Here is a 24,872-nt window from a genome sequence, read left to right on the forward strand (position 1 = left end):
TTAATTTTTTTTCAACATTTATTTATTTTTGGGACAGAGAGAGACAGAGCATGAACGGGGGAGGGGCAGAGAGAGAGGGAGACACAGAATTGGAAACCGGCTCCAGGCTCCGAGCCATCAGCCCAGAGCCTGACGCGGGGCTCGAACTCACGGACCGCGAGATCATGACCTGGCTGAAGTCGGCCGCTTAACCGACTGTGCCACCCAGGCGCCCCAAAAATTCTTTCTTATAAAACAAAACAAAATAAAACAAAACAAAAGGAGGCCACAGGTTGATTTGGGGGTGTCAGCTAGAGGCAAACCCCACCAGTGGGCCTCCAACTTCTTGAGAAACCAAGGCCAGCAGTGGCCTGGGAACAGGAGCAGCCCTGGGGCAGGTGGGATTGGAGGCCTCAGTGGTCACCTCCCCAACCCAGGTGTGCCCAGTTCCCCATCAGCATCTCCAGGCCCCGTGGAGTCAGAGGGTGCAGGAGGGATCAAGCATCTGAACACCCATCATTTTGCCATGGGACCTGAGACACAGAGAAGTCAACTGACTCATATGAAGTCACCCAGGAGTGGGTGGCTCAGCTGGGGTGTCGGCACACAGGCAGGGTTGCAATGCCCCATCCCAGCCCTCCTGCCCCAATCAGCAGCTCAGAGCCTCCCAGCCCAATCAGGGGCTAATTGGAGTGGTGGGGCCAGGCTGTGGATATATAAGAGGAGTGGGCAGGACTGGCAGCCTCATGCCTGGGGAGGGGGTCAACTACCTGCATCTGTGTCTGCATCTACCCGTGCAATGGCTCCTGGGAGCATTGCCTCCAGTGACACCTCCACCTCTTCAGCATCCTTGACCTCCGCAGTGGGGTCATCTGGGCTGTCTGAGTCTGAAAAGCCAGGTAGGCAAAGGGAGGTGGGGTCCTCGTGAGCTGGTTCCCTGCATGTTCTGGACCCTCCTCTGTCATCCAGCCTCCGCTCCTGGCCCCGGCACCCATCCTGGAAGCCGTTTGAATTTTCACCTGCTCATTTGGCAGAAGAGCTGATGCCAGAGGTAGCAGGGCCAGGTACAGCCTGGGGGCTGAGGCTGGCCCAACTCCAGGAAAGCGGGCAGAGCGGGGCCTCTCCAGCTGGAGCCCATTTTCTTTTGGTGGGGAGGGTGGGTGGCCGGCCGCAGCTGCAGGGCAGCTAGTTGGAGGGACATTACATTTGATGCAGAGCCGGGCCTTGAATTCAGGGCTGCATCCCAAGTTTCAATCAACAAACAATGCCTAAATGTTTCTCTGGATATAGATAGGTTCATTCCCTCCAGGAGCTCCCAGTCTGATGAGCTAGACTGCCTCACTGATTAGATCCCATTTGATAATCGGGCATGCGCCTTAATGTCAGGAATACGGAGGGCTCTAGGAACCCAGAGCAGTTGCCGACCCACTCTGGGAGATCAAGGAAGGCTCTCTGGAGGAGGCGACCCCTGAAAGAGGGTTAAACCTCATCCAGGACAAGAGGGTGAAGCAGGGGAAGCATTCTGAGGATGAGTAAATACTCCTTCAGAGGAAAAGTTAGAGGGTGGGCTCCAGGTGCCTTGGAGCACACGGCAGAGTTGCTCATCCTGGCTTGGAAAGTCAGGGAAGTATATAAATCATGGTGCTGTGTGGGCCTTAAAGCGAGAACTACCTGATGACCATGGGGGACAAAGGCCAACCAGGCAGGAGGAAGAGCATGGGCAGAGGCCCAGAGGTGAGGGGACTGGGGGAACATCCAGTTATTCACAAGCCCTGCTCTGGCCAGGGGCAGAGTGGCATCACAGGAAGGGGTAGCCTCCTAGGCCTCAGCCAGGGCCTTGGACCCTTACACTGAGGGCCAGCAGGAAGTGAGGGATATGAGAAGAAGGCTGAGACCCTCGGGGTGGGGTGGCGGAGAGAGAATCCCACAAGGAAGGGGTGGAGTGGTGTGGTGGGGAAGGGTATGGAGGTCCAGGAGGTCGTCCAGGTTCTTGCTTGGGTGTCTGGGTAGGTGTGGTGGTGTCATTCCTGGGGAGAGAAGATGGAGGACAAGTTTGGGGAAAAGCTATGACTTCTGGTCCTCCCAGGATGTAGCAGGCATTGAATGATGCGTAATAAGGAATTGAATTCAGCCGCAGGGACTGGGGACAGAGGAGACTTGGGGTGGCTCCCTGGGATAGGGCCTGGTTTGGGGAAGCTGAGGAAGGGTTAGAACACTTCCCACAGGCCAGGCTGGAGGACACTGTAGCTGGGAGGGTACAGATTCCCTAGGGGCTCTATGCCCACTACACAGATGGGAAGACTGAAGCGAGGAGAAGAGAGTGAAACTCCCAAGGTCCTGCAGGTGGCTGACCAGGGACTCCACCCATTCACAAACTTTGGCCCCAAAATGAATATTCCCAGACACTGGGCTCTTCGTGGCCAGGAGACAGCAATGGTTGAATTGGATTAGGTCTCTACGTTTGCTTGACATCTAGAGTCTCTGGCTGTGTTGTTTGTTTTTTTTTTTTTTCTACTTCGATATGTGTTGGGGGGAAAATTATATATTTATGTGTATTTAACTAACTGATTCTCTTTAAAAAGTCTTTAAGTTTTGCAAATTGATCAGAAACCAACATTTCTTTATTTTTTTTAATTTAATTTATTTTTTAAATTTACATCCAAGTTAGTTAGCATATGGTGCAACAATGATTTCAGGAGTAGATTCCTTAATACCCCTTACCCATTTAGCCCATCCCCCCTCCCACAACCCCTCCAGTAACCCTCTGTTTGTTCTCCATATTTAAGAGTCTCTTATGTTTTTGTCCCCCTCCCTGTTTTTATATTATTTTTGCTTTCCTTCCCTTGTGTTCATCTGTTCTGTGTCTTAAAGTCTTATGAGTGCAGTCATATGATATTTGGCGTTGTCTAATTTTGCTTAGCATAATACCCTCTAGTTCCATCCATGTAGTTGCAGATGGCAAGATTTCATTCTTTTTGATTGCCGAGTAATACTCCATTGTATATATATACCACATCTTCTTTATTCATTCATCAGTTGATGGACATTTGGGCTCTTTCCATACTTTGGCTATTGTTGATAGTGCTGCTATAAACATGGGGGTGCATGTGCCCCTTCCAAACAGCATCCCTGTATCCCTTGGATAAATGCCTAGTAGTGCAATTGCTGGGCCATAGGGTAGCTCTATTTTTAGTTTCTTCAGGAACCTCCATACTGTTTTCCAGAGTGGCTGCCCCAGTTTGCATTCCCACCAGTAGTGCAAGAGAGATCCTCCTTCTCCACATCCTCGCCAACATCTGTTGTTGCCTGAGTTGTTAATGTTAGCCATTCTGACAGGTGTGAGGTGGTATCTCATTGTGGTTTTGATTTGTATTTACCTGATGATGAGTGATGTTGAGCATTTTTTAGTATGTCAGTTGGCCATCTGGATGTCTTCTTTGGAGAAGTGTCTATTCATGTCTTTTGCCCATTTCTTCACTGGATTATTTGTTTTTTGGGTGTTGAGTTGGATAAGTTCTTTATAGATTTTGAATACTAACCCTTTATCTGATATGTTATTTGCAAATATCTTCTCCCATTCTGTCGGTTGCCTTTTAGTTTGGCTGATTGTTTCCTTCGCTGCGCTGTGCAGAAGCTTTTTCTTTTGATGAGGTCCCAATAGTTCATTTTTGCTTTTGTTTCCCTTGCCTCCAGAGACGTGTTGAGTAAGAAGTTGCTGCGGCTGAGGTCAAAGAGGTGTTTGCGGGGCGCCTGGGTGGCGCAGTCGGTTAAGCGTCCGACTTCAGCCAGGTCATGATCTCGCAGTCCGTGAGTTCGAGCCCCGCGTCAGGCTCTGGGCTGACGGCTCGGAGCCTGGAGCCTGTTTCCGATTCTGTGTCTCCCTCTCTCTCTGCCCGTCCCCCGTTCATGCTCTGTCTCTTTCTGTCCCAAAAATAAATACACGTTGAAAAAAAAATTTTAATAAAAAAAAAAAAAGAGGTGTTTGCCTGCTTTCTCCTCGAGGATTTTGATGGCTGCCTATCTTACATTTAGGTCTTTCATCCATTTTGAGTTTATTTTTGTGTCTGGTGTAAAAAAATGATCCAGGTTCATTTTTCTGCCTGTTGCTGTCCGGTTTTCCCAGCATCATTTGCTAAAGAGACTGTCTTTATTTCATTGGATATTTTTCCTGCTTAGTTGAAGATTAGTGGGCCATACACTTGTGGACCCATTTCTGGGTTATTGATTCTGTTCCATTGATCTGAGTGTCTGTTTTTGTGCCAGTACCATACTGTCATGATGATTACAGCTTTGTAATACAGCTTTAAGTCTGGGATTGTGATGCCTCCTGCTTTGGTTTTCTTTTTCAAGATTGTTTTGGCTATTCAGGATCTTTTCTGGTTCCATACAAACTTTAGGATTGTTTGTTCTAGTTCTGTGAAGAATGCTGGTGTTATTTTGGTAGGGATTGCATTAAATATGTAGATTGCTTTGGGTAGTATTGACATTTTAACAATATTTGTTATTCCTATCCAGGAGCATGGATATCTTCCTGTGTGTGTGTGTGTGTGTGTGTGTGTGTGTGTGTGTGCGCGCGCCTTCTTCAATTTCTTTCCTAAGCTTTCTATAGTTTTCAGCATATAGATTTTTTATCTCTTTGGTTAGATTTATTCCTAGGTATTTTATGTGTTTTTGGTGCAATTGTAAATGGGATCGATTCTTTGATTTCTCTTTCTGTTGCTTCATGGTTGGTGTATAGGAATGCAACTGATTTCTGTGCATTTATTTTGTATCCTGAAACTTTGCTGAATTCATGGATCAGTTCTAGCAGTTTTTTGGTGGAATCTTTTGGGTTTTCCATATAGAGTATAATGTCATCTGTGAAGAGTGAAAGTTTGACCTCCTCTTGGCCAATTTGGATGCCTTTTATTCCTTTGTGTTGTCTGATGGCTGAGGCTAAGACTTCCAATACTATGTTGAATAACAGTGGCAAGAGTGGACATCCCTGTCTTGTTCCTGACCCTGGGGGGAAAGCTCCCAGTTTTTCCCCATTGAAGATGATATTAGCATTGGGTCTTTCATATATGGCTTTTATGATCTTGAGATACGATCATTCTATCCCTACTTTCTTGACAGACATTCTTGAGGGTTTTTATCAAGAAAGAATGCTGTATTTTGTCAAATGCTTTCTCTGCATCTATTGAGAGGATCACGTGGTTCTTGTCCTTTCTTTTATTGATGTGATGAATCACTTTGAGTGTTTTACGGATATTGAACCAGCCCTGCATCACGGGTATAAATCCCACTTGGTCGTAGTGAATAATTTTTTTAATGTATTGTTGGATCTGGTTGGCTATATCTTGTTGAGGATTTTTGCATCCATGTTCATCAGGGAAATGGGTCTATAGTTCTCCTTTTTAGTGGGGTCTTCAGTTTGGAGTCAAGGTAATGCTGGCTTCATAGAATGAGTTTGGAATTTTTTGTTCCATTTCTATTTTTTTTGGAACAGTTTCAAGAGAATAGGTGTTCACTCTTCCTTAAATGTTTGGTAGAATTCCCTTGGAAGCCATCTGGCCCTGGAGTCTTGTTTTTTGGGAGATTTTTGATTACTAATTCAATTTCTTTACTGGTTATGGGTCTGTTCAAATTTTCTATTTCTTCCTGTTTCAGTTTTGGTACTTATATGTTTCTGGGAATTTGTCCATTTCTTCCAGATTACCCATTTTATGGGCATATAATTGCTCATAATATTCTCTTATTGTTTGTATTTCTGCTGTGTTGGTTGTGATGTCTCTTTCATCCTTAACTTTATTTATTTGGGTTCTTTCCTTTTTCTTGTTGATAAAACTAGTTAGTGGTTTATCAATTTTGTTAATTCTTTCAAAGAACGAGCTTCTGGTTTCATTGATCTGTTCTATTGGTTGTTGTTGGGGTTTTTTTGTTTTTTTGGGTTTTTTTTTGGTCTTGATAGCATTGATTTCTGCTCTAATCTTTATTATTTCCCATCTGCTGTTGGTTTTGGGTTTTATGTGGTGTTCTTTTTCCAGCTCTTTAAGGTGTAAGGTTAGGTTGTGTATCTGGGAACTTTTTTTCTTCTTTAGGGAGGCCTGGACTGTTATATACTTCCCTCTTATGACTGCCTTTGCTGCATCCCAGAGGTTTTGGTCTGTAGTGTTATCATTCAGAAACCAACATTTCTAATCACATTTAAATCAGGTTTCATATTAAGCCACTTTTATGCACCTTATAGTGACTGACAGCTTCTCACCCCCTTGATCCTATTTTCTTTGGCAACTTAAAATATCACAGCTAATTGAGATATCTCCATAATTCATGTACCATACAATTCACCCATTTAAAGGGTACAGTGGCTGTTAGTATATTCACTGCTGTGTGTTTCTCTCCACAGGCAATTTTAGAATTTTTTCGTGCCCTCAAAAAGAAAACCTGTGCCCAATACAGTTCTGCCCTTACCCACCCACCATCCCCAGTCCCTGGCAACCACTAATCTACTCTCTAGGATTGTCTCATTCAGGACATTTCCTGTAAATGAAATCCTATAGTATGCGACTTTTTGTGACTGGATTCTTATACCAGCATGTTTCCGAGGAAGTACTTCATTCCTTCTTTTGGCTGGATGATATTCCACTTCATGGTTAAAACCATGCTCTGTTTATTCAATTCATTAGTTTATGGACATTTGGGTTGTTACTTTGTGGCTATTGTAAATAACGTTATGAATGTTCATGTACAAATTTTCATTTGAACATATGTTTTCATTTATCTGAAGTATACATACCTAGAAGTGCAATTCTCCTATAGCTTTTATTTATGAAAACTTTCAAATGCATGCAGAAGTAGACAGAGTGGTATAGTGGCTCCCATCTACCACCCACACCACTCCCTTCCCTATGTGCCCATCATCCAGCTTCAACACTCACCAGCTCATGGCTACTCTTATTTCACCTACTGTGTTATTTCAAAGCAAATGCCAGACTTATCATTTCATCTATAAATAACCCAGCATTTATCTTTAATTTTTTAAAACAATTTTTAATTGTGGGATGCCTGGGTGTCTCAGTTGGTTGAGCGACCAACTTTGGCTCAGGTCATGATCTCACGGTTTGTGAGTTTCAGCCCCGCATCAGGCTCTGTGCTGACAGCTCAGAGCCTGGAGGCTGCTTCTGATTCTGTGTCTCCCTCTCTCTCTGCCCCTCCCCCACTCATGCTCTGTCTCTCTGTCTCAGAAATAAACATAAAAAAATTAAAACAAAAACAATTTTTAATTGATATACAATATTTTATTAGTTTAACCTAGTTATTTATATGCATTATGAAGTGCTTACCATGACAAGTGTAATTATCCTCTGTTACTGCACAAAGTTATCACAGTATTATTGACCATATTTTCTATGCTGTACATTACACCCCCATGATTTATTTATTTCATTACTGGCCGTTTATACCTCTTAATCCCTTCACCTAGTTCATCCATTTCCCTGCTCCCCTCTGGCAACCACCAGTTTGTTCTCTGTATTTGAGTCTGTTTCCATTTTGTTTTGTTTAATTTTTTTATTTTCCACATGAAGGTGAATTCATACAGTCTTTGTCGTGCTCTGACTTATTTCACTTAAACATAATACCTTCTAGGTCTATCCATGTTGTTGCAAATGACAAGATTAGGGCTGAGTAATAGCCCACTGTATCTATATACCATATTTTCTTTAATCCATTCATCTCTTCATGGATATAGGTTGCTTCCATATCTTGACTACTGCAAATAATGCTACAATGAACGTAGGGATGCATGTATCTTTCTGAACTAGTGTTTTTGTTTCCTTCAGCTAAATACCCAGAAGTGGAATAACATTTGAGGAACCTCCATACTGCTTTCCATAGAGGCTGTACAAGTTTGCATTCCCCCCCACAGTGCATGATGGTTTCTTTTTCTCCACATCTTTGCCAATACTTAGCTTTAATTTTAGCCATTCTGACAGGTGTGAGGTGCTATCTCATTGTGGTTTTGATTTGTACTTCCCTGATGATCAGTGATGTTGAGCATCTTTTCATGTTGGCCATTTGTATGTCATTGGAGAAAATGTCTATTCAAGTCCTCTGCCCTTTTTTAATCAGTTTGGGTTTTGTTTTGTTTTTTTTTTTGTTATTGGGTTGTAGGAGTTCTTTATATATTTTGGATATTAACCCTTTGTCAGGTATATCATTTGCAAATATCTTCTCCCTTCCAGTAGGCTGCCTTTTCATTCTGTGATGGTTTCCTCAGCTGTGCAAAGCTTTGGTTTTCTAAAAGGATTTTGTTTTCTAAAAGGACTATTTAATTCTTTCAGTGAATCTTTATGGAGCTCCTGGTGTGTGCCCAGCCCTATGTCAGTCACTGGGAGACAGTGTCCAGACGAGCAGCACTCCCTGCCCTCAAGGCTCACTGCCCGGTGGGCAGTAGTGCTGACTAGGGCTGCCTTTGATCCCCCAGGTCCCTTGCCCACCCACTGCGGGGCCTGGCTGGTGCCTGGCGGGTGCTCTGCCAGGCATGTGTGTTACTGATTGGGACTGAGGGTGGCCTGGGCTCTGGGTGACGTCCTGCCGTCCATCCGTAGGCCCGAGCCATAGTGGCATCCGAGGGCCACGCCGTCACCCTCCCGTGCTGCGCATGGTTCTGGAGGCGCTGCAGGCCGGAGAGCAGCGCCGGGGCACCTCGGTGGCGGCCATCAAGGTTTACATCCTGCAGAAGTACCCAACGGTGGATGTCCTCCGGCTCAAGTACCTGCTGAAGCAGGCCCTGGCCACCGGCATGCACCGTGGCCTCCTGGTCAGGCCCACCAACTCCAAGGCCAGGGGAGCCACTGGCAGCTTCAAAGTGAGCCTGCTTGGGCTGGGGAATGGGGTTGAGGGAGGTCACAGTGTGGGGGAGCTGGGCCCCAGGGTCAGAGCTTCAGTCCCAGCTCCTCCTCCCTGGCCTCTGTGTGCTGTTCCCCTGCCAAGAGGCCTTTCTCCTCCTGTCTTCTCTCTGTGTTTTTCCTGTGTCTTCTCAGAGGTACCTTCTCCTCCAGGAAGGCTAGGGCCCTGCCCCATCTAAGACCCCCACAGGGCCTAAGTCCCTGCTGTGTCCACCTTCATTCCCCATCAGGTGTGTTCAGTGACCAGGGACCGTCTCAGCTGTGTTCATTTCTGGGTCCTTGGAAGAGCCCCTTCCTGGAATTCTTCACCACGGACAAGGCACACCCAACCATGGGCTCTAGAAGGTCACTGTTGGATGTGTTCCCCATGCTCACTGGCTCCAAACCCCAGGTCTCCAAACCAGGGCTGGCACCTCCCTGGGCCATCACATCCTCCTCTTTCAAAGGGGAGGGTCCCAGAGGGGGGCCATCCAGGCACACCCAGAGCTGAGGGCAGATTTGGCATAAAATCAAGCCCCAGCATGGTGCCACCAGGAAAATCTCAGGGACCCAGATATGGGGTCTGTCTTATCATTGCTGGGCCCCAGCACGTGGCAGTTGCTCTAACAGTAACTGTAGAACACTGTGGGATTTTCTCAGCATACCATGTTCCAGTCCCTGTAGGTGGCTGAGGACAGGAAGTCCCTCATAGAACTCCTGTGTGGAGGTCAGAGCTTGGATACAAGCCATGCCAAGGCCAGGTGCATAGGGTATGGGGAAGGGGAGCAATACAGGGGCACTGGGGTTGCATGTGGCTGGGTTAGGCTGCAGGGCCTGGGAGCTAGTCAGGGAAGTGGGCTGAGGGAGGGGAGGAGGCAGGGAAGGAAGCCTGGTGTGTCATGTAGTTAGAAATGTGTGTATGCTGAGAGGGGATCTGTTTCTGGTCTTCACGGTAATGGGGAGCCATAAGATTTGGGGGGCAAAGGGAGGAATGTCCTTAGAGGCAGGCTCTAGAAGGACAGAGACCACCTGTTTGCCAAGAGCCTCCCCAACTGCCTACTGGTCACTCACTCCCTGAAGGCCCCATTGTAAAGATGGGAAGACTGAGGCCACTGGGAAAAGAGAAGACTTCCTGAGTTGCACAGGAAGTTAGGAACTCTGAGCTATCAGACTTGGAAGGTCCACCCAAGGGGGAGAAAGGAAGCGGCAGGGAGGCATGGAGGTGTGAGGCATGAGGTGGGGGACAGGAAGGAGAGTCAGAGCCACAGAGATGGGAAAATGTGTGGGTTGGGAGGTCATGGATGGGAGATTCATGAATTAGCATCTCAGAGGACTAGAGTCCGGGCTCCTGGTCGGTGCTGTGCGATTTACTCCCAGGAGCCTGACTTTGAGACTTCAGGTCCAGGGTAGGGGAGCCCGCCTGCACCCTCCTGACACCCACCTGGGCAGGAGGGAAGAGAGCCTAAGGTGGGTCTAGGAGACTCAGGTCCCCCAACTCCTAAATGGCCACACCCCTCCCTGGAAGAGTAGTGCAGGGATAGAATGTGTCTTCGGCCTCAGGCATTTTGGCCGTGGTCCTGCTCCCCATGCCCCTGACCACCTTCTCTGCCCCCTCCCTCTTTTGGAACAAGGCATTCTCTCTGAGCCTCTTGTGGGATGTAGGGGTATGAGACCCTGAGACCTCCTGCTCTCCATTCTACCCCACTCTCTCCTCTACCAGTTAGTTCCCAAGCACAAAAGGAAAGCCCAATCTAGGAAGACATCCGCCATGACAGCCCCCAGGAAACCTGGTGAGGCCAAGGAGAAGGGTCCCAAAAAACCAAGGGAGGCAAAGAAGGACCCTCCCAACCCAGGCGAGGTGAAAAGGGGACCCAAGAAGCCAAGAGAGGCGAGGACAGGTCCTACCAAACTGGATGCAGCCAAGGAGAAGGCTCCCAAGAAGGGCAGCCAGACCAAAGACCAAGAGGCAAGACTGAGTGAGGCCAAGAAGGCCTCCCAACAGCCAGACAAGGCCACGCAGGACCTTCCCAGTGCCACTGGCCCAAGAGGAAAGTCAAAGGTCAAAGGCAGAAGGAGCAACCAAGGTAGGTGTGTGAGTGGGGTGAGAGGAGGGCCTGGGCACAGGGATTTGTGACAGCCATTGGATGTGAGGTAGGACGGAGGGAGAGGCCTGCTCTGGGGAGGGGATTCCTTATCTAGTAAATGTGCCTGAGTGCTTGTCTTGACCTGGAGAGTTGGAGAACCCATGGTAGCTGTGGAGGGTAGGCTTAGGGAAGGGAGAACCCAGAGAGAGGAGGAGCCTGACTCCTCTGAGAGGAATCAGGGGAAGCTTCCTGGAGGAGGTGTCCCAGGGAGGACAACAGGCTGCGCAAAGGCCCAGAGGCATGAAGAGGGTAGAGATTTTGAAGAAGTGCATATAGTTCGATGTGCAGCATGAGAAGCAGAAGGGAAAGACTGTGAAGGGCAGCTGGGAGTCCGGACTGTATCTGGAGGACAAGCAATAGCCATGGAAGGACTTTGGGGAACAGCTAGGGTACAGGGTATTGTTTTATTTATGTACATATGTATGTATGTGTGTATTTAAAAAAATTTTTTTAACGTTTATTTATTGTTGAGAGAGAAAGAGTGTAAGCGGGGGAGGGGCAGACAGCGAGGGAGACACAGAATCCAAAGCAGGCTCCAGGCTCTGAGCTGTCAGCACAGAGCCCGACGTGGGGCTCGAACTCATGAACTGTGAGATCATGACCTGAGCAGAAATTGGACACTCAACTGACTGAGCCACCCAGGCACTCCCAGGGTATTTTTAAAAATGTTTCACAGCTGCCATGTGGAAGACAGACTAAAGACTAGAGGCTAATAAAGACCTGTCAGGGGTCTTTATTGTGAGTGAGTGCAGAGTAGGGGGTGTCTGCTTGGTGCCTTGCTGAGGGTGAGGGATGGTCTTCCACAGTCCAGTCAATCCCGCCGCACCCTCCCCCCACCCACCCCGCCAACCCATGAGAGATGTTGTTATCCCTAGTTTGCAGACTAGAGCACCCAGGCTCAGAGTGGTGAAACAATTTGCCCCAGGTCACAGAGCCTGTAAGTGACAAGGTGAGGACAGGGGTCTCTGAACCTTCTGCCCACCAGCAGCTCCTCCTGAAAGGGGTCCTTCCCACATTCCCTCCCTCACTCTCTGACAGATGGCGAGGCCCACAGGAAAACAAAAGCTGGGAGTCAGAATTCAAAATCAACGGTCCCCAAGGTAAGGTGCCTGCATGACTCCCCTGGTCTGGGTCTCTGCGCTGAGCAGGCCAGAGCATGGGTGTCCCACTGGAAGGGACCGTGGGGCAGGGGGTAATTTGCTTTTGTACAAAGCCCAGTTCACTGACTTTTGTCCGGCCCTCTAGTGCTCTGAGGATCATTCTCCCCGCTTCACAAGTAAGAGACAGGCTTAGAGAGGCGGGGTCCCTTGTCTAAAGCCACCCGGAGCTGGGATTTCAGCCCTATTCTCATGGGTTCTGAGCTATGTGTGAACTCTGCCCGGCTCTGTCATCTTGCCCCTGGTTTGCTTTCTTATAGGACAAGAATAGTGTTGCTTCTCCAGCCAAAAAGAAAGAAAACAAGGTCCTTAAAGAAGTTGTTGCCTGTGGGGCCAAGGTGGGGCCCAAAGCCAAGGCCACTGCTCCTCCTAGGGCCAGTGGGTCTAAGACAGTGCCTGCACCCCTGGCCAGGAAGACGGGGGCCCCCAAGGGCCCGAGAAAGCCCGGCATGCCCACCAAGGCTTCGTCGTCCAAACTGGCCAGTAAGAAAACAGAAGCTGAAAGCTAGAGCTGGGGTGGAGAGAGACTGAGATTCTGCTCAAGTTTTTATTTCCCAAAAAACCATTACTCTATTTATTTCATTGTAACCTATTTATCAATAAAGGTGTTTTTCCCCTCACAAATTGGTGTGAGGAGAGGCTGAAGTCCAAGGATTTGGCCATCTGGGGCTTGGGCCCAGGTAGGAACTCCTGCCCTGCAGGGAGACAGGTTGTACAATGTAAAGGGTTCAAGGCCTGTGGAGGCACAGAAAGGGTGTTAAACCCAGCCTGACATCTGGGACTGCTTCCTGGAGGAGGCAGCTTTTGGTCTTAAAGGATGAGCAGGAGACAGCTGAGGGGAAGGATGCTGCAGGCAGAGGACCCAGCATGTGAGGTGGGGCTGGACATTGTGGTAGAAGGAAGGGTTTTGTGGCTCTGAGAGGAGCATGAGGTGGGGGTAAGGGTGAGGGTTGGGGGAGACGAGAGAAGGTAGACTTTCTCCTGGGGGCAGTGGAGTACCAGGGAGGGTTATAGGCAAGGGGGGGAGACTAAAGTGGTATGTGTTTAGAAAGAGCCCTCCAGGGGCGCCTGGGTGGCGCAGTCGGTTAAGCGTCCGACTTCAGCCAGGTCACGATCTCGCGGTCCGTGAGTTCGAGCCCCGCGTCAGGCTCTGGGCTGATGACTCAGAGCCTGGAGCCTGTTTCCGATTCTGTGTCTCCCTCTCTCTCTGCCCCTCCCCCGTTCATGCTCTGTCTCTCTCTGTCCCAAAAATAAAATAAACGTTGAAAAAAAAAATTAAAAAAATAAATAAATAAAATAAAAATAAAAAAAAGAAAGAGCCCTCTGGCTGCAGAGAGGTGGGTTTGAGTTGCTGAGAGCAGCCAGAGACGATTCAATGCCTAGCAGTGCCCTGTTATAATCAGCAGAAGGAGGGGAGAAGCAAAGGCCCGGCGGTGGGAGCATGCTTGACAGGCTCAAAGAGCTGGAGGAAGGTCCGTGTGGCTCAAGTCCAATGAGGGGGCAGTAATGGGAGATGAGGTCCAGGGTGCTGTGACATTTGTGAGACTCTTCCCATGGAGAGGTGGAGACTACGTCCCTGCCCTTTAAATCTGGGCTCTGTGATTGCTTGAACAGTAGAATATAGTGGAAAGGACATTATGATGCTTTCTGGGCCCAGATCTTAAGAGACTGGCAGCTCCTACTCCCTGTGTGTAGTGTTGGTTTTGGTTTTGGTTTTGGTTTTGGTAGTTGCTCTTAGAACTCCACCACAATGCTGTGGGAAAGCCCAAGAAGCCGGTGGAAAGGAACAGAGGTATCCCAGTTTTCAGCCCCAGCTGCAATCCCTGACCAGTTTGCCAGTCGTAGGAGTGTGCCCCCTTGGATCCAGAACTTCTGGCTGTAGTTAGCTGCCTCAGTTGACACCATGGCCGAACCCTGTCCCAATTGCAGATGCACAGGCAATGGACAGTAGTGTCCCCTTATCTGTGCTTTCGCTTTGTGTGGTTTCATTTACCTGTGGTCATCCATGCTCCGGAGACAGGTGATCTTTCTGACCTATTAGCTGAAGGTCGATAGTAATCTCATGCCACGTCAGGGTGCCTACGTCATTCGCTGACTTAATCTCACCACATGGGCCTTTTATCATCTCCCATCATCACAAGAAGTTATTTCGAGAGACAACATTCACATAATTCTTATCATAGTATAGTATTATAATGGCTCTGTTATTACTTGTTGATCTCTTACTGTGCCTACTTTATAAATTACACTTTATCAAGGGAATGTACGTCTAGAAAGGTACACAGTATATATAGGGTTCATACTGTGCAGTTTCAGGCATCCACTGGAGGTCTTGAAATGCATCCCCCGCAGAGAAGGGGGAACCACTGTAAATAAATGCTGTTGTTTTAAGCCCCTGAGCATTGGGGTGGTTTGTTATGTGGCAATAGATAACCATGACAAGGACTGCAGGGTAGACCAGGGCTAGACCAGGAAGGGCCTTGTAAACCAGGGTAAGAACTTTGGGTTTCGTTGGTTTTTGTTGTAATTGTGAGGAGGAGCCATTAGAGGGTCCTGAGCAGCAGAGTGACAGCAGGGGACAGGGGCAGCAGTGGGAGGCCGGCTCCTGCAGCAGGGGTCCAGGTGAGGGGAGGGCTTAGAAGTAGTGGATTCTGGGTAAAAGTTTAAGACAGGTGCATGGAATTTGCTGAAGGGTTGGATGTAAGAAAGGGGTCACTGATGAGTCTACAGTTTGGGGTCCACACAGCCTGGTAACTCGACAGTGACAATTTCCTGGGGTGAGGACTTGGTTCGGGCAGGAGGCTGCAGAGAGGTGGTCAAAGTGGTGACCACTGAGCACAGGCAGGGCAGAGAAAGAATGGGTGAGTTAGAAGGGAGAGGGAGGTAAACTGGACAGGAATTGGGAAAGAGGGCAGATGGGAGTCAAAGGGAAACTGAGGCAGGCCAGCATGGGGCATGAGGCAGTTCCCTTCCTGTCCCTGCTCTTTCAAAACCCTACCCTCCTTCCTCGAATCCCACATGAGGCTTTTTCTAGCTGTGCTGACAGCCTCCCTGGGGTATCTGTAGTGTGGCTGCCGGCAGGGCCCCGAGGGTACTTTGAGCAGATGGCAGGGGCTGGGCCAGCACTTTCCTTGGAGAGGGTCTGGTTGTGCCTCTGCTCCTTTCATGGTTTGGCAGGGGGTTGTGGGAGGCACCCGGCCAGGCTCTGGGGCGGCATTCCGGAGCCTCACAACTCCATGAGCTAGGAGCGGGTTAGCATTCCTGGCCTGGCAGAGGCCGGGCAGCATCCAGTACCCGTGAGACACGGACGAGTCTCCTCCCCGCTTGAGGACACTGCGCTGAAGGTCTCCACCTCCCATGACCCTCGGACAGCGAAGACACTCCTGAGGCTGCAAGGCAAGTCTTCAGGGCCCCAGATAAGAACTGTGGACAATTCACAGAAATTGCCCACCTTCCGTGTTGAGAAATGACCCCAGAAACCAGAGCTTTCCTCCATGTGCAAATGTGTTGTGAAACTTCAAGAAGGAATTGCATGTTAATCAGGCATGAAAACAGGCTGCAGAATATTTAATGACACGGAAAGATGTTACTGACATATTGTTGCATGGGGGAAAGGCAGGTTACAAAATGGTGTGTACACCCCGGTCCCGAATTTTATTCAGCCCCCGACCCAGGCAGGCACACAATCTGGACCGACATTCTCTGAGACATTGACCTTGGGTGGGTTCGCATAGCTTTATTTTCTAAGTGCTTTTTGTACTTCCTGACATTTCTGCAGGAAACCTGTGTTCACAAATCACACCAAAAAAAAAAAAATCCCTATCAAATGTGTCAATAACTTAAATTAGAAAATCTGCTTAATAAAAAGGAATCAGTGCTCAGAATAGAAAATTTGAAAAGATAAAGAATCTGTCCCCACCCCGAAGCCAGTACAGGAAAAGGCTATTTTTAAAGCTAAAAATTGTTTATTTTTCTTTTCTCACTTCTCTGTTCTCATTAATTCTAGAACTGGTATTTGTGGGATTTTGTTTCAATTGTATGAATTTTTCTGTCCTAGTTCTTATTCTTGATAAATGTATACTTAGTTTTTTTTCCCCATTATGATGGAAAAATAATTAACTTGAGTAGCTTCTAATTGGGAGCCAGTTTGCTAATGACCTTTTCCCGGGGGGTGGCGTTGAACACCCCCCCCCCCCCCAGCTTCGGCCCCGAGCCAGCAGGGTGGGCCGGGGGTTCTGTGGCAGTGCTGACCCTGAGGAAGGTTAACTGCTGTGAGGAACAGATTGCCCCACTGGAAACAGTCCAGGGTTACACCGGCCTTGGGGAAACTGCGTATTTCCTCACGTGAAAAAATGGGGTTTTCAAGATTGATGAGATATTCAAGGGGCATGTGTAAACATCAGCTGTCTTCCTAGGACAGTCACCTTGACCTCCCCACCCATTTGGGGTCCACTGTGGAGACCGCCTGGAGGAAGCACAAATGAGAAGAATCGGGAGGCCGTGCAACCTGGTTTGTGTCCCCACTTTGCTGCTCCCTGGCTATATGACCTGCGGGGGTGGGGGGCGGAATTCCTCCACTGCATTGAGAGTCAGTTTCTACATCTGTGAAATGGGCATAATATTCTGTTCCTCACAGGCCTGTTCTAAAGGTAAGTAGGAGCAGGACCCACATGGCAGCTACGACATCTTCCTGGAGGTCCCATGGATGCCCTCCAAGCTCGGGAAGGTCGGCTATGGGTCAGGCCCAGAGCAAGCAGACATTGTCCCACTGAATCCTGCCATTGCCTTCCCAAAACTAAGGTATCTGCCCAAGCTTGTGAACGAGGATGGCAGAGGCAGGGCTCTAAACCTGGCTGCCCTCTCCTTTCTACTACAAGCTCACCTTTCCCTCCTTGGCCATCTCAGGATAAAGGCTGGAGCCCACACAGGTTTTCCCATCAGGCTTTTATTATAAAGAAGGTTCCAGAGCTTCCCAGCCACCCCCTCCAGCCCAGCCCCCACGGGCTCGGAGCCAGTCCCAGTGCTGGCTGGGTCTGCTGCAGGGGGAGCCGGGTCAGCCACGGAGAGTTGCTTCTGACAGGAACAGAATGGGTGATTTTTTTTTCAGGCCTTTGGGGGGGGGGGGGGGGTCTCTGCCAGGTCTGCCTGTCCTCTGGAACAGTCATTTCCAGTGTTATGTTGGGAGCCCCTAGGGACCCCTCCCCGGGTCCTCTGCACAAGCGGCAGCTATTCACAGTTGGCGCGTGAGAAGTTTTTTAATATATAAAAGCTTTAAAAAAAAAAAAAAAAGTGGTGCTATCTTTAGAAACACTTCCAGCAAGATCAAGTAGCCCAGCTACAGCCTTGGTGCAACTTAGCCCCCTCCCCTCCCTTCAGCACCTGTCCCCTCGTCCTCTGCCCGCCCCAGCTTGTGGGAAAGCCCACAGAGCCTGCCCACGGGCCGTGGGCACTGCCCACTCCACCAGCAGCCGCTCAAGCAACCACAATCTGACACCGCTTGAAACCGTGTGCCACCAGAGTCCTCTCTGGGTGACAGCAGACGGAGACAACATTGTGGCGGCCGACGCAGAAACCGATCCAGGGCTGGTGCAAGGAGGCCTCCCCTCTGCCACATTGGATGAGGTAGTGTTTCCGGCTGCGGCCTCTGGGCCGGGGGGCTCTGCTTGAGGGCGCTGGGCCATGTAGGGCAGGGCTTCAGCAGCAGTGGTGGTGGTGGCAGAGCTGGGGGTGGGGAGGCTCTGGCCAGGCTGTGCTGGCGGGGGGCAGGAGCTGGGGGTGGGTGAGCGGCAGGAGCCTTACCAGGCACTGGCTGCAGCTTTCAAGTCCCCAGCCCAGAGATCAGGTCTGGGGACAGGTGGGAGGGGCCAGAGAGAGGTGCCCAAGGGGCCAGGGCTGGGGGGGTTCCTCTGCCAGGCTCAGAGGGGCCCTTCCATTCCCCCCTCCCCAGAAGCTGACTCTGCTCAGTCATTTCCCAGCCGCAGTCAGAGGCACGGGGATCAAAGTGAAGTTGAGGGCAGCGTGTCCCTCCCCAGCACCGTCTCCCACAGGCTCAGGCCTCACTGTAGCACTCATAGATGTTGTCCTCCATCAGAGCCACCACCTGCTCAAACTTGTGCTGCAGCTGGGTCCTCCGGGCAGTGGGGTTCGCCTCCAAGGCAGTCATGATCTGACAGGGAAGCAGGGGGCAGCTGGGTCACAGCCAGAGGCCCTGGGCCCCAGAGGCTCCCACCACAGTGGGGGAACAATCTACTCGCTGCCTGATTTCTACTGCTGGCAACCAACACCTAAAGCACAAATGTCCTGGGATGTGAATACTTGAGCAGGAAACTTTCCTTGGGTTTTCCTGAGCAGAGTGCAGGTGGGCAGGGCAGAAAGCCGGGGGCGGGGGGGGGCACCATGACCCCAGGCCCGCAGGGGTACTCACCTGTGTGCGATACCTCTTGGCATATTTGTAGATCTCAGCCATGGCCACATTGGTGTTGAACTCGTTCTGGTATTTCTGTAAGGAAGCAGGTGGGAGTGGGGAGGGGTGGTTAACCCACCCTTCAAAACAGGCCCTGGCCCAGCCCCAACGCTTCCACACAAGCCCCCAGCTTCCCACAGCCCCTCCTTGGGGGTCAGGTCCCGAGCCCACAGGGCCCCTCTGGAGCCCGCCGCACCCGCGATTCCTCGGCCAGGTGCGCGTTCATCTCCTGCTCGCTGAGCGGCGTCATGTCGTGGATCTGCTTGTAATAGCGCTGCACGATCTTCCGGTACTCAGGAATCTCCTTGGCATAGAGGAGCTTGTTGGTCGGAGAATCCTGGGCAGAGAGGAGTGGGGCGGCAGGCAGATAAGGTGGCGGGTGGAGACCAGATCTGTCTGTTTCTGGACAAGCCCTTGTCCGTCGGCCACACAAAGGGCCCCATCACTTTGGACCAGGGGCTCTTTGCCCCCTCCCAGTGCTGCCCTTTGGCATGGAACCCCTGCCCTATTTTCTATGGGACTGAAGGGGGAACCACTCCCTTTAGGGGGAAAAGTGCACAGGCTCTGCGCCAACTCTTTGTCGCACGCTGGCTGTTTCGTTTGTATCCTCACTTAGGGTTATGGGTCTTGGTGGCTAAGATTGTTGGAAGCCCGATTGCTGGCTCAGTGGAATATTTCCCACTGCATATTTCCAACGCCTGAAAGCAAAACGCGCCAAGTACGCTCCCAGTTCTTTGTCACGGGCATCCTGCCTACAGAGACCGTATGTGAGAAGTGATGGCATTCTCTCTCTCTCATGGCCTCTGAAAGTCATGGGCTGAAGGTAGGGCCGTGCACCCGCCATCCTGTAGTGCCTGGTCTAATTATACCATCTCGTTAATGTTCACAGCAGCCAGCATTGTCCCCCACCTCCCTGCCCCTGGCCAGGTAGTTCCCTCTGCCTAGAATGCAGTTCTCCCTCCTCTCCACTCTCTAAAACCAGCCGGATCCTCCCCCTGCAGAGCTCTTGGGGATATCCCTCCCGTGTGCATCTCAGAGGTCTTGGTCCCCTGTTCCCCTCTGCCCACTCTTTTACTCAGTGCCCACTCACAGGCTCTTGACCATCAGGACTGCTACTTGGAGCCTGGCTGATTCCTTCATGATACTGTACCTGACCAAGCAGGTTTCCCACATTGATACTGGCTTCCCCGGGCCTGGCCCTATGGCCTAAATGTTGGAAGGTGGTGCTGGGCACACCTGAGGCAGGTGCAGGGTTTCTGACCACAGGGGCCAGTTTCTGGGCACCTGCCTCTGTTGGAACATCCCTGCTCATCCCATGTCCCCACCAACCCCCTTCGCCCCAGCCATGAGCTCCTTGGGTTCCTCTCCCAGGAAGATCTGAGGCCCACGCACCCCACCTGGGCACCCTCCTCCCACTCTGACAGTGGGATGCCCGCCCCAGGAGCAGCAGACCTTGCCCAGCTGGAGGTCGGAGATGGAGCAGGCATCAATGAAAGCCTGAGCGATGACAGAGAGGCAGGCGTCGATGTGGTCTGTCTTGTCAATGTCGAAGACAAACTGGGGGTTCTTCAGAATGTTTACCCAGAACCGGAGAGGAAGGCTATGGGATGGGAGTGATGGAGGTGGGGTGAGGGGTGGGGCAGCAAAGGAAGTGGTCGTTGAGGGGTTCGAAGGAGGGAGGCAGCCAGGCCCAGAGGACAGGCTGGCTTTACCCCCTGCCCCCCCAAGGTCAGAGGGGCTTAGACCCAAGACAGAACCTCCGTTTGTTCATCCATAAATAGGGTTGATGATCATCTCTGCCAGCTGTAGCAGCTGAGGGGCCAAGAGCTGGGTTTCTGGCATGCAGCGGGCAGGACACTGGGGCAGGGGCTGCAGGCCCAGGCTACCTTCATACCCACTCCCAACCCCCCACAGAACCTTCTGCTCTCACAAGGGAGCCTCAAGCCAAGTCCTGGTTCTCATTAGAAGAACCCCCCCCCCCCCAACCCTGCCCTTCCTGGCAGCACATGGCTCCTCCTCCCAGCCCTTGCACAGCAGCAGGAAGTCCACCATTAGCTGGGGCCACTGAGCAGCCAGAAAGGGCTGAGGGAGGGCAGGGCCTGGATCTTTGGCCTTGGTCTCAGGAGGCCAGAAAGGGTTGGTAGTGCCCCCACCCCAGGGCCACCCACTGACTCAACAGCTTGGAGTGGAGGACCCTCCCCCAGAGGTCTGAGAAGCCCCTGCAGCTGCACAGTAACTTCTAGGCGTCATTTTTACTGAGGTTCAGGCTGAAGTTTTCAACAAGTTGTGGGGTTCTGTGACCTGGAAAGCCTTGAAGGAAGGCTATGAACTGGGTATAGGAGTCAGATCGCGTGGGTTTGAGCCCGGTTCTGCCACTGCAAGGGCTGTGTGATCTTGGGTGGGCACTGCTCTGTGAGCCTTGTGCTTCTCATCTGTCAAATGGAGCTGAGGGTACCCGCCCAAGAGGGGTGGAAGAGAGAAATGATGGTAAAGACAAAACTTATACAATGCTTGCTTTTAGTTCATTCTTACAATTAAGGTGGATCACTTTCATTGCCCTGGTTTTACAGCTGGGAATACTAAAGCACAGAGAAGTGAAGTCACTTATCCAAAGTCACACAGCTAGGAAGCGGCAAAAGAGGAACTGAATCCAGGCAGGTGGACTGAGAGACCAGGGTCTGAACTGCTGCACTATTGCTGCCCACGTTGAAACAATGAAGCCGCACATCCCTCCCTGCCTGCCTGCCCGCCGCCCACACACCATTGGCCCACCAACCTGTTGGTCTTCCATATGTGCAGAGTGTCAGGATCTGAGATCCCCCTCTTCTCAGCCTGCTCCTCCAGGAAGTCAAAGAAGTACTTGACGGCCAGTGGCGGCTTGTCTTCACGGATGCTCAGGATGGCCTTGAACAGGTCATCCAGAAACTTCTGCAGTGTGCCCTGCAGAGGAGTGGGGTGGCTACGGTCAGCCCAGGGTCATGGGGGGAGGGGAGTGTGCACCTCTCCTAGCTTCAGGGAGCTCGGAGTGCTTGGGATGGTGAATGGGAAAGCCATAATACTATCAGGCTGGTCACCTAACTTCTCTGGACCTTGGTTTTCTTCTCAGTGAAATAGGTTAGTGAAATTCTCCTCCCAGGGGTACTGAAAGGACTAATCCAAATACTGGAGCACAAAGCGGGGAATGGGTAAGGCCACCTGAGCTATGTGACCTTGGGGGCAGTACTGACCCCTCTGGGCCTCTGCTGCCCTGTTACTTTGGCTAATACAGAAGTTGTCTGTTAGGCACCTTTCATGGCTGTGAGCAAATCACTCCCCAGGAGCAGCACAAAGCCCTCAGCCTCTCATGCAGGGAGCCCTTCTGCCCCCACAGAACTCTACCCCCCCACCATACCCAGGCATGTACACATAGCTGGCCCGTTGACAGGGAGGAGAGGTGAGGCCCACCTTGGTGGACAGCAGGCGAGTCAGGTAGATCTCTGGTAGCACCTTCTTGCGGTGGCTCTGCCGGTGGGACTTCTTGGGCTCTGCCAGCTCGTCCGTGGGCAACACCTAGGAGGCCGGGAAGGGGGCCAGTCCAGCACCTGGTACCACCCTTGGCCATCCTGTGGGCGGTCTAATCCCACAACCCACAGGTATCTGGCTCCACATGCGCTTTGTGGTGCCCAAGGGATGAGGGTGATTCTGGGACCTACCCTCTGCTCCCTAGTCCCCAGCCTTTCCCAGGGCTGGGAATGCTTTCCCCAGAGGCCTAGGGTGGCAGGAAGCCAAGTCCACACCCGGTGAGGGCGGGCGCCCCCAGGGCCAGAGGCCGGGCACTTACCAGATGGAAATACTTCTCCGTGTCCAAGTCTTTCACTGTGAGATGGAAAACACAATAAATAAACAAGAGAGAGGAGGGGAGACAAACAGAAATGGAGACATTAAGATGGAGAGAGGCAGAGAGAGAGCGATCCAGAGAGACACCGAGAATGAGATAGAGGCAGTGAGAAACAGACACATGAGAAAGGAGAAACAGAGGGACAGAGAGAGAGTCAACAGATGGACAGGGGAAAGACCCTCAGAGGGGAAAAGGCTGGCTGCCCTCACCCCCTCCACTGCCCAACCCAGACCTCCTAAGTTGTGGGGACAGGCCCAAGGTCCTGCTCCTGACCTCAGGAGGGGACCCTGAGATGCCGGGAGCCGAGGACCCCATGCCTGGCAGCTGGGCAGCTGGGCCTGGGGAGCCTGAGGGTGTGGATGGGGGTGGAATTGAGGCAGGGACACAGCCTGAAGCCCAGATGGACAGACCAGCTCCCCCTCCAGCCTGGCAGCTGCCCAGACCTCTTGAAACCACATCCCGCCCTTTTGGGGCCTCTCTCTGGCTGCCCGCAGGATACTAGCCTGAGGAGGCCTGGCCACAGGCCCTGCCCAAGCAGTACTGGGGCAGAGGGGCTGGCCTGGCCCTTGCCTCAACCAAGGAGACAATAGTCCGGCCCAGTCCTGCCTCTTAAAGCCTCAGGTTCCCTATGATGACTGCTCAGAAAGAGCCCAGGCCTGGCCTAGACACCCTCCCCATGTCCACCGGTGCTACCTCGGCCCAGTGTGTTGTCCTTCTTGTCTGTGAGGCTCATGGCCAGGGAGGCACCTTCGGGGATCTGACAGGAGGGGAGAGGCCGAGGTCAGAGGTCAGAAGTTAGGGAGGGTGGAAGTGGGGGATGGGTGGGGCCGGGGCCCTCACCTTGTAGTGGGCCAGTGTGTTGAGCTTCTTGCGGCCATCTTCCACCACAGACGTGTCATCCAGGTCCCGGAGGATATAGCTCTGTGTGCTCGAGGCGAACCACTCTGGGGGCAGGGAGCAGGGTGTCAGGGGCGGGGAGCTGGCTGGAGGGTGCAGCACCAGCCTGGGCCCCCCAGGGAGAGGTCTCTTGCTCTCTCTGTGGAACCCAGGGCAAGCCATGCCTCTCTCTGAGCCTCCATTTTTCCATCTGTAGAATGGGGAGGAGGAAAAAGATCCAGAGGAGAGAGTATGGTGGGCACAGAGCAGGTTTAGAAATGTCCTCATTTTTGACATTGTTACTTTATTAATGCCAATGAAATAAAAGGTACCGCGTGTGAAAGGGATCACATACCTTCCATGACCCCACTGTCCTTAGGTACAGACTCTGCCCTTCCAGGATCTGGGTGACTGAGTGCCTGCCCAACATCATCACCTACCCCATCCTGGCCCCGGCCTACCAGCCCTGGCGAGCAACCTGCTGTGAACAGTCACTGTACCTAGCACCTATTTATCATCAGAACCTGGTGCTTGCAACAGGGCCTGGACAGACCAGGTGCTATGAAAAGCCTGTGGTCATAGAACGAATGTTCTCAGCTTTTTGGTCTAACTAGAACTCCTATGCATCCCTCAAAACCCACTCCAACTCCCCCTCCTTGAGGAAGCCTTTCCTGAATACTTTTTGATGTTGTTTGCAGCTTGCTCACACTGCAGTACCCGTCTCCCTGCCAGAATAGGAGCTCCCTGGTGATGGGCATCTTGTCTGATCATCCATCTCCATGTCCCCGGTGCCTCAGTTAACGTACATTCACTAACTGAAAGGAGTATACAACCAAGGCAAGGGACAGCTCCCGCTGGAGCAGCCCAAAGGCTAAGGCCCGCCACCCGGCCCCTGCCCACCGAGGTCAACATCCTCCGCGCGTGGCCACTGAGAGTAGGGCACATTCTTGCAGAAGGCTTCCAGAATCTTCTCTTTGACCTGTGTCAGCGTGTCTGTGTCCATGGCCCGCACACTCAGCGAGTCCATGCCACAGCCCTGGAAGGACACGTTCAGGTTCTGCATGAGACAAGAGAAGACAGTCAGCGAGTCCCTTCCATCGTTACCCAGGGCCCAGGCAAGGCAACAGCCTGCCCAGGGCGACTGGGTCACGATTAAGGTCAGGATGCTCCGGGCATGCGGGTTTCCCTCCCAGTCAGCCTGGGAGATGGTTCCCACCTTGCTGCCCAGCTAGCTGCCCTGGTTCCGCCCAACTCACCCGGGGCTTGGCCTCAATGTTCTCCCGCAGCAGCCACTCCTCGTTGAGTGTGTAGCGGGCCTTGCCTGTGATGGCATCAATGGAGCCCTTGTTGATCTGCTGCTTGATGGCGCACAGGAGCAGGAAGAATGGCTCCCCAACTGTTTCCTGGGGTGTGCACAGGGCTGTCAGAGGCCCAGCCTGCCCCAGCCCAGCCCAGCCCAGCCCGCACTGCCTCCCTGCCCACCCTCCATGTTCCAGGTCCCAAGCC

General features: G+C 51.5%; 2 protein-coding genes across 3 annotated transcripts in view; one reads left to right on the forward strand and one right to left on the reverse strand.

Annotated features, from left to right (window-relative positions):
• The first annotated feature begins 235 nt into the window (after positions 1-235).
• On the forward strand, positions 236-12,795 carry LOC122487532 (histone H1.8). The gene is made up of 5 exons (XM_043588191.1): positions 236-878; positions 8,571-8,830; positions 10,570-10,933; positions 12,032-12,093; positions 12,411-12,795. The coding sequence occupies exons 1-5, from the start codon at positions 506-508 to the stop codon at positions 12,657-12,659; spliced, it is 1,308 nt and encodes a 435-aa protein (XP_043444126.1). The 5' UTR covers positions 236-505; the 3' UTR covers positions 12,660-12,795.
• Positions 12,796-17,075: 4,280 nt separating this feature from the next.
• Positions 17,076-24,872, reverse strand: part of PLXND1 (plexin D1) — a 59,707-nt gene continuing 51,910 nt past the window's right edge. For both annotated transcript variants that reach the window (XM_043588193.1, XM_043588192.1), the window contains exons 26-36: positions 24,623-24,769; positions 24,267-24,423; positions 23,331-23,434; positions 23,184-23,247; positions 22,434-22,468; positions 22,058-22,162; positions 21,390-21,553; positions 20,066-20,213; positions 18,810-18,950; positions 18,575-18,649; positions 17,076-18,316 (exon numbers count right to left, since the gene is read on the reverse strand). In XM_043588193.1, the coding sequence (XP_043444128.1) occupies positions 18,200-18,316; positions 18,575-18,649; positions 18,810-18,950; positions 20,066-20,213; positions 21,390-21,553; positions 22,058-22,162; positions 22,434-22,468; positions 23,184-23,247; positions 23,331-23,434; positions 24,267-24,423; positions 24,623-24,769 (1,257 nt within the window). In that variant the 3' untranslated portion in view covers positions 17,076-18,199. The remainder of the gene's footprint in view (positions 18,317-18,574; positions 18,650-18,809; positions 18,951-20,065; positions 20,214-21,389; positions 21,554-22,057; positions 22,163-22,433; positions 22,469-23,183; positions 23,248-23,330; positions 23,435-24,266; positions 24,424-24,622; positions 24,770-24,872) is intronic.

Source organism: Prionailurus bengalensis, chromosome A2 (assembly GCF_016509475.1).
Source record: "Prionailurus bengalensis isolate Pbe53 chromosome A2, Fcat_Pben_1.1_paternal_pri, whole genome shotgun sequence".
Classification (NCBI taxonomy): domain Eukaryota; kingdom Metazoa; phylum Chordata; class Mammalia; order Carnivora; family Felidae; genus Prionailurus; species Prionailurus bengalensis.